General features: G+C 40.3%; 1 protein-coding gene across 4 annotated transcripts in view; it reads right to left on the reverse strand.

Moving 5' to 3' along the window:
* The window catches only part of CFH (complement factor H), a 275,435-nt gene that overhangs the window by 39,605 nt on the left and 218,119 nt on the right, over positions 1-17,711 (reverse strand). For all 4 annotated transcript variants that reach the window (XM_078392301.1, XM_078392302.1, XM_078392303.1 and 1 more), the window contains exons 11-15: positions 16,362-16,538; positions 15,323-15,496; positions 9,786-9,971; positions 6,923-7,102; positions 2,617-2,769 (exon numbers count right to left, since the gene is read on the reverse strand). In XM_078392301.1, the coding sequence (XP_078248427.1) occupies positions 2,617-2,769; positions 6,923-7,102; positions 9,786-9,971; positions 15,323-15,496; positions 16,362-16,538 (870 nt within the window). The remainder of the gene's footprint in view (positions 1-2,616; positions 2,770-6,922; positions 7,103-9,785; positions 9,972-15,322; positions 15,497-16,361; positions 16,539-17,711) is intronic.

The raw sequence follows: 17,711 nt of genomic DNA on the forward strand, positions 1-17,711 counted from the left end.
TTCTTCCAAAGCAGGCCAGGCAATTTAGAAATCTATCTGCTTATGAAGCTTCCTGGCACTTTCTAGAGGCAGCCCCACATAGGGTGTGTTGCAGAAATGTCAGGGCATATGTCATCATGGCCCGATCAGATCTGTCCAGAAATGGGCAGAGGTGGCATACTACCCTGTTTTTCCAAAAATAAGAACTAACCTGAAAATAAGCCCTAGTATTATTTTGCAGAATGCTTGTAATATAAGCCCTACCCCAAAAATAAGTCCCAGTTAAGTGATACCCCGCCCTCCACCATTGTGCAGCAACCAGAAGAAGATGACATGACAGTATTTGAATAAATGTATATTGTTATACATGACAAAAATAAAACATCCCCTGAAAATAAGCCCTAAAGTGTTGTGTTTCTTTGGAGCAAAGATTAATATTATTTTTGGGGAAACACGATAGTTCTAATTGTGCAGATGCATTCCTGGCCACCAATGAAACCTTGGCATCTAGGCTGAGAGAATAATCCAGGAGCATCCGCAAACAGTACAGCTGTGTTTTCAGAGGAAATGTAAACCCATCTAGCTGCATCCCTATTTCTTGATCTACCTTTCTACTTACCAGGAGCACTTTTCTACTGTGTGGATTAACTTTCAGTTTATTCACTCTCATCAAGTCTATTACTGATACTAGACACTGATCTAGAGCCAAAACTCCTTCCTGAGTTTAATCATTCTGGTAATGAAGATATTTACCTTGCAGTGAGATTATGAAGTTGTTACTGCACATATAGATCTTCTACCTTGTCAGGATTCTTAATGTTCTAATAGTTCTACACAGAACAATGCAAAGAAATAGAGGAAAATAACAGGAAAGGAAAAACCAGAGATCTGTTCAGGAAAATTGGAGAGATTAGAGGAACATTTTGTGCAAAGAAGAACATGATAAAGGACAAAAATGGTAGGGACCTCACAGAAGCAGAAAACATCAAGAAGAGGTGGCAAGAATACACAGAGAAACTATACCAGAAAGATTTGGATATCCCGGATAACCCAGATAGCGTGGCTGCTGACGTTGAGCCAGACATCCTGGAGAGTGAAGTCTTGTCTAACAACAAGGCCAGTGGAAGTGATGGCATTCCAGTTGAAATTTTTAATATCTTAAAAGATGATGCTGTTAAAGTGCTACACTCAATATGTCAGCAAGTTTGGAAAACTCAACAGTGGCCAGAGGACTGGAAAAGATCAGTCTACATCCCAATCCCAAAGAAAGGCAGTGCCAAAGAATGCTCCAACTACCGTACAATTGCACTCATTTCCCACTCTAGCAAGGTTATGCTCAAAATCCTCCAAGGTAGGCTTCAGCAGTATGTGGACGAGAACTCCCAGAAGTACCAGCTGGATTTTGAAGGGGCAGAGGAACTAGGGGCCAAAATGCTAATATGCACTGGATTATGGAGAAAGCCAGAGAGTTGCAGAAAAACATCTACTTCTGCTTCATTGACTATGCAAGAGCCTTTGAGTGTGTGGGCCACAGCAAACTATGGCAAATCCTTAAAGAAATGGGAGTGCCTGATCACCTTATCTACTTCCTGAAAAACCTATAAGTGGGACAGGAAGCAACAGTTAGAACCGGATTGGTTCAAACACTGATTGGTTCAAAATTGGGAAAGGAGTATGACAAAGCTGCATACTGTCCCCCTGCTTATTTAACTTATATGCAGAATACATCATGTGAAAGTCCGGACTGGAGGAATCCCAAACTGGAATTAAGATTGCTGGAAGAAATATCAACAACCTCCAATATGCAGATGATACCACTCTGATGGCAGAAACTGAGGAGGAATTAAGGAACCTTGTAATGAGGGTGAAAGAGGACAGGGCAAAAAACAGTCTGAAGCTCAACATCAAAAAACTAAGATCATGGCCACTGGTCCCATCACCTCCTGGGAAACAGAAGGGGAAGACATGGAGGCAGTGACAGATTTTACTTTCTTGGGCTCCATGATCACTGCAGATGGTGACAGCAGCCCCGAAATTAAAAGACACCTACTTCTTGGGAGGAAAGTGATGACAAATCTCAATAGCATCTTTAAAAGCAGAGACATCACCTTGCCAACAAAAGTCCGCATAGTCAAAGCTATGGTTTTCCCTGTAGTGATGTATGGAAGTGAGAGCTGGACCATAAAGAAAGCTGACCGCTGAAGAATTGATGCTTTTGAATTTTGGTGTTGGAGGAGGCTCTTGAGAGTCCCCTGGACTGCAAGGAGAACAAACCTATCTATTCTAATCAACCCTGAGTGCTCACTGGAAGGACATATCCTGAAGCTGAGGCTCCAATACTTTGGCCATCTCATGAGAAGACACTGATGTTGGGAAGGTGTGAAGGCAGGAGGAGAAGGGGATGACAGAGGATGAGCTGGTTGGACAGTGTCATAGAAGTGACCAACATTAATTTAACCCAACTCTAGGAGGCAGTGGAAGACAGGAGAGCCTGGCGTCCTCTGGTCCATGAGGTCACGAAGAGCTGGTCATGACTAAAAACTAAACAATAACAAGAATCTATAATAGTAATCTATAATAGTAATAAAAACTGAATAAATGAAAGCAGGAATTTAGGTATAACACACAAAACCGTACCTTTGCATTCTGGTTCAGGTGACCATTTCCCACCAACACATTTTGTTGTATGAAAAGTGGAGTGACAGCTGTAGTTTGCAGTCTCGTTATACTTAAATTCCTTGTTAGGAACATCTGGTACAAATTTTGTATTTTTTGGCCGTCTACATTCTCCTGTAACATGTAATGGTAGAAATACCGCTCAGTCCAGCAGTTAATAATATTCAATTCATCAAATTCAATGCAACAAGTAATATTCAGTTAACAAATGCAGGGGGAAAGAAGACAAGTGGTTTCTTATGTTTGAGACATGCAACTGGTCTCAGATTTTATTTTATTTATTTGGTTTTGGAAGACACACAATGTACAGCTGTTACAAAGATGAGCTGTGAACTACAATTTTTTCATACCACAGTCTTTAACTGACAAGAAGTGGTGTGATGAACTACTTCCATATATTTGGGGTGTTTGGTTTCCTGTCACATGCTGTTTTATTATTCTGGTGATGTTTTTTTGTTTTGAACTTCACATACTGTACATCTCATGTGTCCCTAGCAGGCACTGTCACTGAACCCTCTTACCAACCAGACCCTCATTCATACTGCCAGTTTGCCTGGCTGTCTACCCTGCTCAATCATTGGAATGTTGACTTCATCACACTGCAGCTAAATCCTGCTATTTCCTCATTAATCTGAGAGAACACATATATCTTTCAGTGCATTTACTCTCATATTCTCTCAATAGCACTCTCTGTACATAGCAGCGTTGTCCGTAAAACAACATGAGAAGCAAAACTAATCCTGGGCATGTAACTCAAAACCCCAAGGCTAGTTCTAGCCTTATGATATGATTGATATGTTTGACTCACTGGATAAAATCCTGCTGCACAGTTCTGCAAAATTTGTAACTTTTAGATGGGAATTGCTGTAAGACAAGAAATCTCCATAGACATTACCTGCTATATGAAGAGTCATACAATTTAGTGTGCTAGCTGTGTAATTATTGCTGTACAAGCATGCAGCAATAGATATTGTGCGGCAGAAGCATTCCATAAGTTAACTCAAAAAACAGGGATGTTCCAAACAGAAAAACATAACTATGAAATTAGACCTAGGAACAACATCAAATTAGGCGCCAATGTAGCAGGAAGCAAGCTTTTACTCTGTGCCAAATTTGGCGACATTTGAATAAAGTAGAACCATTTTTATTCCATGCAGAACCAAGCAACCTGGAGCTCTAGCTGATTTAAAACAAATAAGACTAAATTTCCATACCTGGGGGAAAAATGTCCCCCCCCCAGCTGCTCTTTTTTAAAAAATTCCCAGAAATTCAGGCATTCATGCCTCTAATAAACAGTTTCCCATTAGTGCTTTAGAAACCAGAAAATGTTTAAGATTGCTGATCCTCTTATACCTTTCCAACCTTCTATACAGATTAATATTTTGACACTGCCACTCCAAACACCATTCAAGGATTATGAAAGAAAACACTTAACTCCTTCCTGGCCAAACATTATTAACTTCCTCCTGTGAAAATATTTTAAAATATAAATTTTTAAAGAATACAGGATAATATTCAGCATCTCACTCATTCAAGATATAAAATTACTGTTTTTCTGCTTTCTGGCTAGGGATGATCTCAAACCAAGTTTTACCCAGTTTAATTGTGAATAAATTTACCTAGTTTACTCAAGAATAAGGAGACAAAAGCAGCCAAGGCCAGCTGCAGCACGAGGGGAAAATGTTAGGGGGATGGAAGGGAAGAAACCCCCTCCTACCCTCCTCACTTTGTATGAATTCATGACTTCCAAGATGCCATATCATTAAGAGCTCTGCTCCAGTCTTCTAAATCAAGAGCATTTAAGGTTAGACTGAAATTCACGCTTATTGAAAAAGAGCTCTGACAGTCGCTTTGTGTTTGGGAGAAAAATGGTTAGTTGATTTTTTTTTTTTAAAGGAGTCAGCTTCTGAGATTTTCCCCTGCATGGTGTCATTTTGTAAATGGTAGTGATCAAAAGAGGGTATCCTGTAGATCATCTTGGCTGTTGCAATGTGTGTTGTCAACCTTCAGACTGCCTTTTGCTATTTAAAGCTTGGCATCCTTTTTCCTGCTGGCAACACAGGCACAATATTATGCATCAATATTGGTCCATTTCCTGGCTTTTTGAATTATGGGAACAGAAGCACAATATCCCACATTCATAAACAAGAAATTTATTGAAGATCTGAATATATGATATTTAGATGTCCCAAGTTCTAGGTAGAAAAACATTAGGAATGGAAGAGCAGGAACCTGACTGGTCAGTCATTACATGGAAGACAACCATGCTGTAAAGGATCTATAGTTCAGGGCTATAGATGCTGTCCACACAAGTAATGCTAAGGCTCAGTGAAAAAGGGAGATTGACTGGATACTGAGACCGGGTATACTAGCCCTCCAAAAGTTAAATGAAGAAACAGATTCTCTCCCTCTTCTTTAGCAATTAGGCAGAAGTCTATTGCTTAGTCAGAGTGACTTTGAGCAACAGCTGTGGAAGATAACATGCAGAAATGCAGGATCTCCCACCCCTGTGTCATAACTAATCTGGTTGAGTTCTGTAGTGACCAAATAAAAAGTTTTAAATGAAATCCAGGGTATGAATGAAACACAGTGGCTACATTTTTCAATTAAATAAAATAATACACTGGACAATTATGCTCAGATGGTATAAAGGTTGAAGTGGCAATATGTTTTCCCACTTTTTTATTTCATTCTTTTGTGTTCACTTTGTACTGCCCTTCAAAAAGGCCATAAAATTCAGGATGGAACACACTGGGCATTTTAAATTGAAATAAAGGGAGTTTTTTTCTTTTTCTTTTACATCTTGAGACTGCAATTTCTCTTTCAGAATCAAATTACGCAAAGAGACGCATTATGTCATCATGACTTATCACAACCCTCTCCCTCTACCGGCCAGCATAGACATAAAGGAAGAGTTCTGTCACCTAGTGCTTCTCTTCCTCATCCTCCCATTTCCTCCTCCCAGCACAAGACAAACACAGGATGGAGAGGCTCTGCCAGCTGCTGCTGTGTTTTTGTCTGAACTTGCCTGTTGGGGAGTGTTGGCCATCATGATAACATGCAGCAAGTTAAAAGAAAAGAGAAGGAACAGGGAAAGGGAGGAAGAATAAGACTAATGTGGAAGTGGCTTTTGATAAGCTGTGGTAGGAAACACAAGGGAAAGAAACTGGCATAGAGGAAAAGTGGCTGGTGTGATGATGGCCCAGCTTCAATTTTCCTTTGGTTAGCAACTGGCATTGGAAAAGAACTCATCCCCTGAGAATCTCATTAGACATTTTCACTTAAATGATGTGCTTAATTTTTGAAATGCTTTACAGAAAGGGCTGGGTAACTTTTTGCCAGATATCGTTGGGGAGCTGCATCACACCTACACACAGTCAGGCACATCTACACCAATGTGTACAATATGGGCACAAACACAGGCACTCTCTTCCTTTCCATATCCTAGTGGTCCTTCCCCTGGATGGAAAGAGCAGCTCGTTTCTCAGCCTCCTCCCAGAACTACTGGGGAGATGGGAGGAGATATGGGGCAAAGAGGAGCCTCAATTCCTTGCAATAAGCTGGATGCTGTCCCGGGGAAATGGCACAAGGGGTTTGCTCTGTTTGCACACCCCTTTTCCAAGCATGCTCATATTAAGAAAAAAGGCCTTTGCCTCCTCCCCCCATGTGCCTTCTTTTCCAGTATTACTGGACACCTGAAAGCCAAATCATGCTGAGAAAGACTGTTCTCAAAGTGAGTCTTTTCCCCACATGCTATTTATTTTTCAGTACAGCCAGGGCTGCTAAAACAACTGATCTGCGGGCTGTTTCAGTGCGGAGGGGTGACTGCCCCTCTGTGCCCCCTTTTTCAGCCACACCAGTTTCCTGGTGCCTTATTATAGATCAGTTCAGCAGGTTTCAAGAGTGGATTCAAATTGTTCTGGAAAAACACAGAGTGAGAAGCATCATCTCTGCATGCTTTCAAAAACAGTAATGGCATCAAGGAAGGAATTTCAGGGACAGGTTGCAGCAGCCTCCAAGGGTAACATGTTGTCTGCAGGTTGCCCACCACTGCATTTCATAGCACATGTTATTGCCATTTCACTGAGGGGAATGGAGCAGAAGAAACTGAGACTTGCTTCTGGTGTGTCCATAGCAGATACCATGCGTAAGTCCAATTATGATATATTTATGGTAATCAATGTGGTAAGAAATACTGCATATGGTACTAAATTCAAGAAGTGCCTGGAGAAATTCTAACAACTTCATTTGCAATGTTGTTGCTTACCAGTGCATAAAGGTAACTCCCACTTTCCATGAAGACACGTGGCTGTAACGGGTCCAGGAATGTCAATTTCTCCCCAACATTCATAATCAACAGTTTCATTATGCTTGTATCTGTGTTCGTCAACATTGATCGGACGTCCAGACGTAATACGGGGAGGTCGTCCACAGGTTTTTAATTCCTCTGTTGGAAACAGAATAAGAAAATGTGAGTAATAATCATTAATTGTTAGTAATTGATTTACTGTTAACATGATGTTACTGTTTTATCAATGCTAATAGACAATTTGTATGAAACATGGAAATAAATTGACATTAATCAATGGTGGGTGCAGTAATTCTAGATGTTGACTGAAGAAAGATGTCAATGGCATAAGCCCTCCCTTTCATCAGCACTGCTGGCAAAAGGGTGATCTGCTGGTGGGGTGGAGTGGAGTGGAGTGGAGTAGGTGAGAGCAAGGGCACTGGCCCAGGAGCCCTTATTTGTGCAGCTGGGCTTCCCACCTGAGCTAGATCTTGAAAGAGGGCATCCGAGAGGTCAGGCAATAGTAGACCTAAGATAGGTTACAGCCCACCCATCCTCCCCAGCTACAGCAGCCTAGAATTGGGATACCTCATTCAGCCCTCCAGCATTGCTTTTAGGTTAAGAATTACTGAAAAAAATCCATCATGCTAAGAAGACAAACAATGGAATCTGGAAATGGCAGAAAATTCATCCAAACTCTCCATCTCCCTTTGAGACAACACCTGGATGACAGACTCAGGGGGCACGCAGATCACCTGCTCACAGTTTGCCTTACTTTGGGGAGATGCTTTGCAATGCTGCTTAAATTATAAAAATAATTTTAAATTTTGTATCTGTAAATATAATTTAGTGTACACAATTTGATGTAAATCAATGTTTAGTTTTCTCCTCTTTTTTTGTAGGCATCATTCAGTCTCGAGAGATTATGGTATCGTGCCCTGTATGGAGGACTTGGAACAGCGTCTAGTGTGGCTGAGAAGGCCAATTCAAGAGTGACAATCTCTTGCACACTGAAGACAAATCCAATCGGTCCCCTGTCCAGCTCCCTGGTTTTGCTGCTTTTGTGACTTCCTCTTTGCCTCGGCCTGCTGGACAAGGGTCTCTTCAAACTGGGAGAGGCCTCCAGGCTGAATGCTCAGATGTCAGAGTTTCCCATCTGTTGAGGTCTATACCTAAGGCCTTCAGATCCTGCTTGCAGATGTCCTTGTATCACAGCTGTGGTCTCCCTCTGGGACGATTTCCCTGCACTAATTCTCCATACAGGAGATCCTTTGGAATCCGACCACCAGCCATTCTCACGACATGCCCAAGCCAACGTAGACATCGCTGTTTCAGTAATGTATGCATGCTGAAAATTCCAGCTTGTTCTAGGACTACTCTATTTGGAACTTTGTCCTGCCAGGTGATACCAAAAATCCGTTGGAGGCAACGCATATGGAAGGTGTTCAGCTTCCTCTCCTGCCGTGCACAAAGGGTCCAGGACTCACTGCAGTACAGGAGTGTGCTCAGGACACAGACCTGGATCTTGGTATGTGTCGTCAGCTTGTTATTGAGCCATACTCTCTTTGTGAGACTAGAGAACATGGTAGCTGCTTTGCCAATGCGTTTATCCAGCTCGACATCTAGAGAGAGGGTGTCAGAGATCGTTGAGCCAAGGTACACAAAGTCATGAACAACCTCCAATTCTTGTGTGGAGATGGTAACAGAGGGAGGTGAATCCACGCCCTGGCCCATGACTTGTGTTTTCTTCAGGGTGATTGTTAGTCCAAAGTCTTGGCAGGCCTTGCTGAAACGATTCATGAGTTGTTGGAGGTCTTCAGCAGAGTGGGCAACAATGGCTGCATCATCTGCGAAGAGGAAGTCCAGCATGCATTTCAGCTGGACTTTGGTCTTTGCTTTCAGTCTAGAGAGATTAAAGAGCTTTCCATCTGATCTAGTCCGGAGATAGACACCTTCTGTTGCAGTTCCAAAGGTGTGCTTCAGCATGACAGCAAAAAAGATCCCAAAAAGGGTTGGTGCGAGGACACAGCCCTGTTTCACTCCGCTTCGGATGTCAAAGGGATCTGATGTTGAGCCATCAAAAACTACAGTGCCTTTCATTCCATCATGGAAGGACCTGATGATGTTGAGGAGATGAGGTGGACATCCAATCTTGGGAAGTATTTTAAAAAGGCCATCCCTGCTAACCAGATCAAATGCTTTTGTAAGGTCTATGAAGGCCACTAAGAGTGGCTGTTGTTGTTCCCTGCATTTCTCCTGCAACTGTCGGAGGGAGAATACCATGTCAGTGGTGGACCTATTAGCTCGAAATCCACACTGTGATTCTGGATTCTGGATTTCTCTTCTTTTTTTAGTTGCTTTGTTAAATAGCCAGTCTAGTCTCAGGTAAATGAAAGACAACAATCTGTTCTGTTTTCAGTGAAAGCCTATATCTCAATTTGCTACAAAATCCTTACTGTAATTATTTGATGCATGGTGCTAAACATCCTGGAGTTTTGGTTTAAACACAGGGTTTTAACTGTAAAGCAATGGGAAGCACTTCTCACAGTCTTTTTCTTACTGTGGAAATTAACCCATTCTCCATTTCCAATATTCTCCTCTTCTCTTCTGGTGAAGAGAACTACTACTTCCACTTTGCTTTCTCATCCACTGAAAGATTCTTGTGTATACAGAACAAAACTTATACAGCCTCTGCAGGATGGCCTGGTGTGCTCTGGCCCATGGGCTCATGAAGAGTTGGACACGACTAAACGACTAAATAACAACAACAAAAGGATGATAGAAACAGGTCTGTCAGCACATAAATCCTTGTGAACAATTTGTTCCTCCAGCAATGATTTACCTGTGCATGAGGGCAAAGAGGTCCATTCCCCATCAACACACTCTATTGTGTTTGATCCGGTCATTACAAATCCAATATCACACTCATATGCCACTTTCACACCATGCTGATATTCTTCACGACGTTCACCATAAGCAGGACTGAGTGGACTTGTGGAATTTGGCTGCACGCAAGGGTTGGCTGTTTCTAGAAAAAAGAGAAGATCATTAACTTTGAACCCATTTACTCCAAATAAATCTCTATGAGGTTTATTTCCATGTACTGTAGTTATCCTTATAATACAAGCCTATGGACCAATTTCTAATGACTGGATACACTGGATTTCAGTGAAGTCAGATGGTAACATCTAGATGGAAAAGTTTCTGTCTGATTCCTGGGTTGTGAAAGAAGTTGTGTGGAAATTGTCATTATGTTGTTAGCAGATAAGTGTGGAGGAGACCCAAGTGGCAACTTAGCTCAATGTGCATTTAAATTCATAGTGAATCAGTCATTTGTTTCTATCTTATGAATGCTACAGTGAACATTACTCTTTATATCTGCTATTGTTTATTTATTTAAAATAATTCGACCATGCCTTTCTCCTCAAGAGGACCTAAGGCAGCTTACAATAGTATAACAAACAATACTGAAGCCAAAAACAATGCATTATTACAATACTTATAAGGAATTAAACAGATATCAAATTAAAAACTAGTGGATGAAAACTATTCTAAAAAGTAGTTAAAAATAACAAAAAAGCAGGAGCTGCATTTTAAAGGCAGGATTTACTGCAAAAAAGCCTGATTGAAAAGAAAAGTATTTGCCTGCTTATAGAAAAAGAACCTTTATATTTCTGGCTATAAGCCCTCATCGTGAGAAATTCAACTCTTGAACTGTATTTTGAACTATGCTTTCAGTAAGCTGACAAAAACCATCTGCTACTAATTGAGGGAGGAGAGCAAACTTGGTGATTAAGAAGACCCTGGTACAAGGATCCTCCGGAGCAAGCAGATTCCACCCCTGTCCTCTAAGTGATGGAAGACCCATTAAGTGTAAATAAAAGCATTCTATACTTCACAATATGTGAGAAGGACCATATATCTAGGGGGAAACAAAGAAGCATCTAATACACATGCTCAGCTATTAACCTGCCCAAAAGAATACAATAGTCTGGGCAACTATAATTTGTTGAGACCAAAAAGGCTTTTGGAAACAACTACTTTCTTTGGAACCTGAACAATGCAAATCAAGAATTTGCATACTCTTTGGTGAGTATGTATGTGATGTGAATGTGTTGAATGCATGAAACCCCTTTTATTAGAATTGTAATCAATAGGTAATAAAGAGTATTCATTTTGCATTTATTAATGTGCCTTGTGAGACTTTTTGTTGTTTAATATATATATATGGTATTGTTCTTCTTGGGATATAAAAGATCTAGTAATCACCTTTTGTGACATTTATGGGTAAAAAATAACACTTTGAATTGCACCCAGAAACTGACAAGCAGCCAATGGATGGAGCTGTTGTGAAAGGTGTTACATGATCCCTGTAACCAGCTCCAGTTAAAAATCTTACAGTGGCATTTTGGGCCTAATTAATTTTTCAAACACTTTCCAAAGGCAGTCCCACATAGAGCACATTACAGTAATCCATATGGGATGTAACTATTTGCATTCCTGCACAGTGGTCTGAGAAAATAGTGAGGGGAAGTTTTGTTTTGTTGAGTGCAGTACACGCAAATGTCTCACCATTTGGCCATCTTATGAAACTATAAATGAATGCTGTAGTAAGTGATATCACTGTTGATTTAACCTCACTCCTTGGATGGTCTGTGTGACCACTAAGGAAAGACTTCAAGAATCTTTCACAGTAGTTGTACTGCAACAGTTTTCAATATGGCTGGAATTGTGTTATATAACTTACACCTGCAAAAGAGCAGGAAGAATTTTGGTAATTAAAAATGACCTATTCTGCCCCATGACTTTTCCAACTCCTGTGTATCCATTTTATCATGTGGAACCAATGGGAGCCACAGGACAGAAGAAGGGATTCTTTAAGTAACAAAAATATCCCCCTAGTAGATACCATATGGTGCCAGTAATTTTAGGTAACATACAATGAAAGGGATTACATGGAAGTTAGAAAAGTAATGGAAGAGAAGTGGAAATTTTAAAATTATCAACAATTGTCCTCTCTGGGTCTTCCTAACACAAAATTTTACTACAGTGGGGTCTCGACTTACAAACTTAATCCGTATTGGAAGGCAGTTTGTAAGTCGAAAAGTTCGTAGGTCGAATCTGCATTTCCTATTGGAATGCATTGAAAACCATTTAATCCATATCTGCTCTTTTCCGTCCATAGAAACTAATGGGAAGCTGCTATTTCGCCTTCTGCCACTAGAGGGGGATATTTTTTCTTTTTTTTCCTTAGGTCAAGAAAAGTTCAGGAAAGGAGGGGGGAGGCAGGGAACAGTTTTAAAAGCACTTTTGAAATCTTTTTTTTTCAACGAAGCCAATTTTAAAGCATGTTTTAAAGCATGTTCTGCTGATTGACCCAGGCTTTGCAAGCCAGAATGCCTCTCCTGTGTTTTTTTTCCCCTTTTCGGTTCATCCATGTTTTCAGTTGGTTTTTAAAGATACCCAGCGAAGGGGCCGCATGAATCATCGGAGGGAGATTGTTCCAGAGACGAGGAGCCACCGCCGAGAAGGCCCGGTTTCTAGTTCTTTCCTTCCGGGCCTCTCTTGGCGTCAGGTTCCTCAGCCTCACCTCCTGATTCACGCGGGTGATACGGGTAGACCTTGGTTAACTGAAAGTTCAAATTTAACGCTTTCCCTATGTCCCGCATGTTTTTTTTTTGGTTTGTAACTCAAATCTAAGTTTGCAAGTCAAGTCAATATTTTTCTGTCAGAGCGGTTTGTAAGTCGAAATGTTTGTAACTAGAGACAGACACGTTTTGCCATTGCTTGGAATTATTGCAACAATAAAAATATTTACACCTAATTATATACCCAGAGTTTGGAAAAGCTTGCCACTGATTGTCTAGTTTCATTCTGAGATTAACACTTTACTGGGATAATGTCAGCTACTGTGTAACAAATCATAGGCTTTTGTTCTTTGCTTGGGAGATTTATAAATCTCTACTCTGGAGAAGTCAGGCATCTTTATCAGGTTCTGACATTTCCTTAGCTGCACATGACACTATGAATATTTGGGAGACAGCCTGGTGTTTAGCAATACTTGAACATTCATAGTATAGTGTCAGATTTTAAGCCGGTTATCTCATTGAGCAATATAGTCAATGGAAAAATTATAATCACTAAATATTTCTATACCTGCAGCACTGTGATTTTCATACATAAGAAGAGTCAGAATTGCATGGTTGCATAAGGTTGACGTATACTGCCATGGCTAATTGAGAGTAACAGACCAGAAGTTGGGATGGGTCTTAATTAGAGATGGGCACAAAAAAATAGTAATAATAAAGCTGATTGAATCACATCAAGGTCAATGAATCACAAATTTAAATTTGTTTTCTGACAAATCAACAAATTGATTCAGCTTGACTTTAATACCCTATAAAATGGCCCTCTAGCAACTGACTCTGGGAAGTTTTTAGCACTCCCGCAAGCCAGCTGCTAAGGGGCACTTTCCTGGGGGGGACTGAATTTGTGGATGTATAACTCAAATGTCTGAAATCCAATCTTCACCAAACTTGAAAAGATTGTAGAGGAGAGTTGGGAGAAGATTATCTATGATTTTGGTGTCCCTAGGTGCCTCGGAGCATTCTATAGTCAATGAACTGACAAATCAAAACTTGCTAAAAATTCATCCAATTGTATTCATGAGGGCCATCACTTCTGATAAATTGTTGTTGTTTAGTCCAACTCTTCATGACCCCATGGACCAGAGCATGCCAGGCCCTCCTGTCTCCCACTGCCTCCCAGAGTTGGGTCAAATTCATTTTGGTAGCTTCAATGACACTGTCCAGCCATCTCGCCCTTTGTTGTCCCCTTCTCCTCTTGCCTTCACTCTTTCCCAAGATCAGGGTCTTTTCCAGGGAGATTTCTCTTCTCATGAGATGGCCAAAGTATTGGAGCCTCAGCTTCAGGATCTGTCCTTCCAGTGAGCATTCAGGATTGAATACAATACTCTGATGAGTACAAACTGATAAATTAGTGATTTTTTAAATGAATTTTCAATTCAGTTTTTTAGTTCATGCCCATCTCTAGTCTTAATTGTACAGGTAGGTTTGTGCCCAGGCACTCAGCTAAGACACACCACAGCATTTCATTAATTAGTAGCCTAAACTAGCTGTGACAGCTTACTCAAATCCTGTGCAAACACAATGATGATTCTCTCCAATAGGGATGTATAAGGGGAAAATTTTCATAGTGCTTTTATTTTAAGGTCTATAGAGATGCTCCTCTTTTGCTTTTGAGTTCTGTCAGGTACAGGTCCTTTCAGTAAGCCTGAAAATACCCAAAACTTTTGGGTTTTTTTCATGTGGTTTATTGTGGTTTTTGCCACTACTACCCATTAAATCCCACAGAAACCTCAAAATTAGTCCTGGAAAAAAGAAGATCAAGGCAACAGACAATTCTCCACTCCAAATGTGGGCAGCAGCAACAATGCATGAGAAAAAAAGCATTCCATCATTCACAGACCTATGCAGGCACTAATAGTACTTTAAAGTTTTCATTTAATGCCCCCTTATCAGCCTCCTTAGCAAAAAAACCCCAGCATAGATGAGAATAACAAACCATCACCATGATCATAATAAAAATAAAACATACTGGCACTCACTAAGGGCAATATAATCAAAAGCTGCCCTATCCAAATCTATGGAGGACTGGACAGGCTCTTCTCTCCTACTACTACTTTGACAGCTTTATTCCAGCAGCATATGCTGTAGTCCACCAGGAGAAGGTCAGACCAGCAGGACCTCTGGGCAACAATAAAGGAAATGGAGGGAAATCCCTACAAAAATGAATGAAATAAAATGCAAAAATGTAGGGTACCCCAAAATACAAATACTGTATGTAAGAGATCCACACATTTTCTTAACCTCTCTCTCAAAATCCCAGATCTTTTCTATTCCAAAGGTCCTCTATTGTAAATAAATGAAAGATGCATTAAAAAGAGGACCTCTTTCCCATTTTTCCCGTTTCGGTTCACCCAAAAGTCTCACCCTTATCTTAAAATGTTTTTTATAATGAACAGCAAAGTATTTTGTAAGAGGCTCTAATAGTCTTTCCCAAAATATCCATTTTTCCCAGCTACTCATTTTTTACTTACAGGCGACTCAAGATTAGCTAGACTCAATTCAATTCAGCTTCTGGAGTGCTGACAGCACAGAGAGTGACTCAATCCCCTTAACAGGTGGAGAGGCCTCTTCCAAGAGAGACAGAAAGGAACAAAACTTGGGGGCACAGTATAAAAACAGGAACTAACACATTGGCTATATAATACATTGGCTTGGGAGACACGGTTAAAAAAAAGGTTTGACGGGTCCTGCTAAGATTATCAAGGTCTTGAATAGCCTCTGAAATGCTTACTTTTACATTTTGGAGGTTGGGGAGACCATCCGAAGTGGTAACACTGGGCAGAGTCAGGCCCAACTCTCGTGTACCCTTTTGAACAGGAAAACCGCACTACATCTCCATTCACGAACTTGTCTTTTCTTTCCTCCACTCTTCCATTCTCCAGAACAGGGCCTTCACATTCAATGGCTAAAGAGAGTATTTGTTAAAATATGTTAAATATAATGAAATGCATTCAAGAACAAAAGGTCTAAAATCTACCTGCTCAGATTTCAGTTGAATATCAGGAAAAGCTTCCTATCTGTCAGAGAACTATGGCAGTGGAACCAATTACCTCAAGAGGTGCAGAGTGCTCCACATACTGGAGACATTCAGGAGAAATTTAGACAACCACCTGGCAGATATCCTTTCAATTGTATTCCTGCATCAAGCAGGGAGTTGGACTCAATGGCTTTATTCCATCTTCATTAGTCTATGATTCTATGATAAGGGGGAGTGGGGCTCCTAAAAACAAATTTACTTCTATAAAACTATGAAGAATCTGTTCTGGCTCTGAACACACATATATGATGCACAGAGACCACAACAAAGATTAGCATTAATTTATATTAAAGCTTATTAATGCTTGCTGATGGAATTAGGCTTTGGGTACAGAACAGCCCCATATATTTTAACAAAGACTAAATATTAGAAATTACTGAAAATAGATCTTGCAGAAAATTAAGCTAATGACTGCCTATGTCACAGCATATTAAGCTAAAAGGTGCTTCTAGAATATTTGAAAGTGCTGGTTCTGAAAAATTATTTAAAATTATTGGTGGGCAAAAGCGATTTCACAGGAATCATCAAGGACACCCTACTGCTCTAGCGGGCAATTAACAAAAACAAGACTGATTCACATACATGTAGATACACCCTAAACTTTAGAACTTGTAAGTTTGATTAGAAGTTTATTTTCATTTCTTGTATACTGTATTGTTCTGCATTGATTTTATATTGTTTATTCTGCAAAGGCCTGTGTGCTATTCAATCAACTGAATTCAGATTTACTTACGCAGACAGACAGGCTTTTGGTCCCATCCATTGTCCGTGCATTGTATGTTGTCACCTGTAGTTTCCCTAACGGTTTGAAAACCGTCTTTACATACATAGCGAAGTATTTCTTTTGAGGAGAAGGTTGGTTTGGTTGTGTCAAAGACAGCATTCTCTTCATTTGGCATTAGGCATGTCTCTGAGGAAACAAGGGACAGAGATATTAACAATCAGTTCTTTTATTCTCACCAGTCTATGTCACATGCTCTAAATCCTTTTTTAAAAAAACATCTCCAAGATACAGGTAGGAGGAGGGAGTAATGGATGAGATTTCAAGCAACCAAGTTGACAGTCCCTTTTTTCCAGTAGGATTTTGGTGAGAGAGAGAGAGAGAGAGAGAGAGAGAGAGAGAGAGAGAGAGAGAGAGAGAGAGAGAGAGAGAGAGACTTTCATGTGCCTCAGGATGCAATGTCTATCAATATAGTCTTGCCAATGGACACATCACTTCTTCCCTGGGGGCCATTCCTTGGGGAAGATACAAAGGGCATGTCAACGGGACCACACTGCACTTTTGGTAAGCAAGTGAAACTTGTTATATTTCTCGTTTCAATTTTCTGCTGTGGAAAACTCAAGCAATTACACTTTTGAAATCTCTCTACCTAAGAAAGATGACACAAGGAACAAAGGGCAGAACTATTATTCCATGTGGGAAAAAAACTATGTGAACAACCCTTGGAGTTTATTTCAACCTGGCTTGCTATCTGCAGTTTCTGTGACTGGGAGGGGCTTGTATGGGCTGCAGTGAATAACTGTCTATCCAGCACTACCAATCATTCCTCCCAACCTCTGAATTCAAAGAGAGCCCTGACTCTCTGCTGAGTCCTTTTCCACCTCTATTTAATCTGTTGGGAGTACTGTTTGTTTGCTGTTGATCTGCTCAGAACTGTAAGTAATGAAACATTTTTATTCTTTCACCTACAAATATCTCAGAGTGACTTATTGACACATAAAGCGTCAGTTGAAGAGAAAAGGTGCACTATCTTGGCAACTTGTCGCTAGTCTCCCCTGTGAGTCTCTGTAGTTCTACTTCATAACAAGAGTACTAATGCCAGAAATTCAGAACTTCACAATATCAACCATATATTTCCCTTTCTAAAAGAGAATCAGTAGCTATAAAGGGATATTCTTCTGCTCAACATTAATTCTCTGAAAATGTCAGCTTAGACAGATTCAGATTCATTTCCCAACTGGGTTCAGAAGTTGGAAGAAAATTTTGCTAAATATATTGTAGACGTTTCTTACACAGAAGAGAAAAAGATGACACTTTTTCCTAAAACCATTAGAGTAAAAATTGGGGGTCGTCTTTTACACG

This window comes from Pogona vitticeps, chromosome 4 (assembly GCF_051106095.1).
Source record: "Pogona vitticeps strain Pit_001003342236 chromosome 4, PviZW2.1, whole genome shotgun sequence".
NCBI lineage: Eukaryota > Metazoa > Chordata > Lepidosauria > Squamata > Agamidae > Pogona > Pogona vitticeps.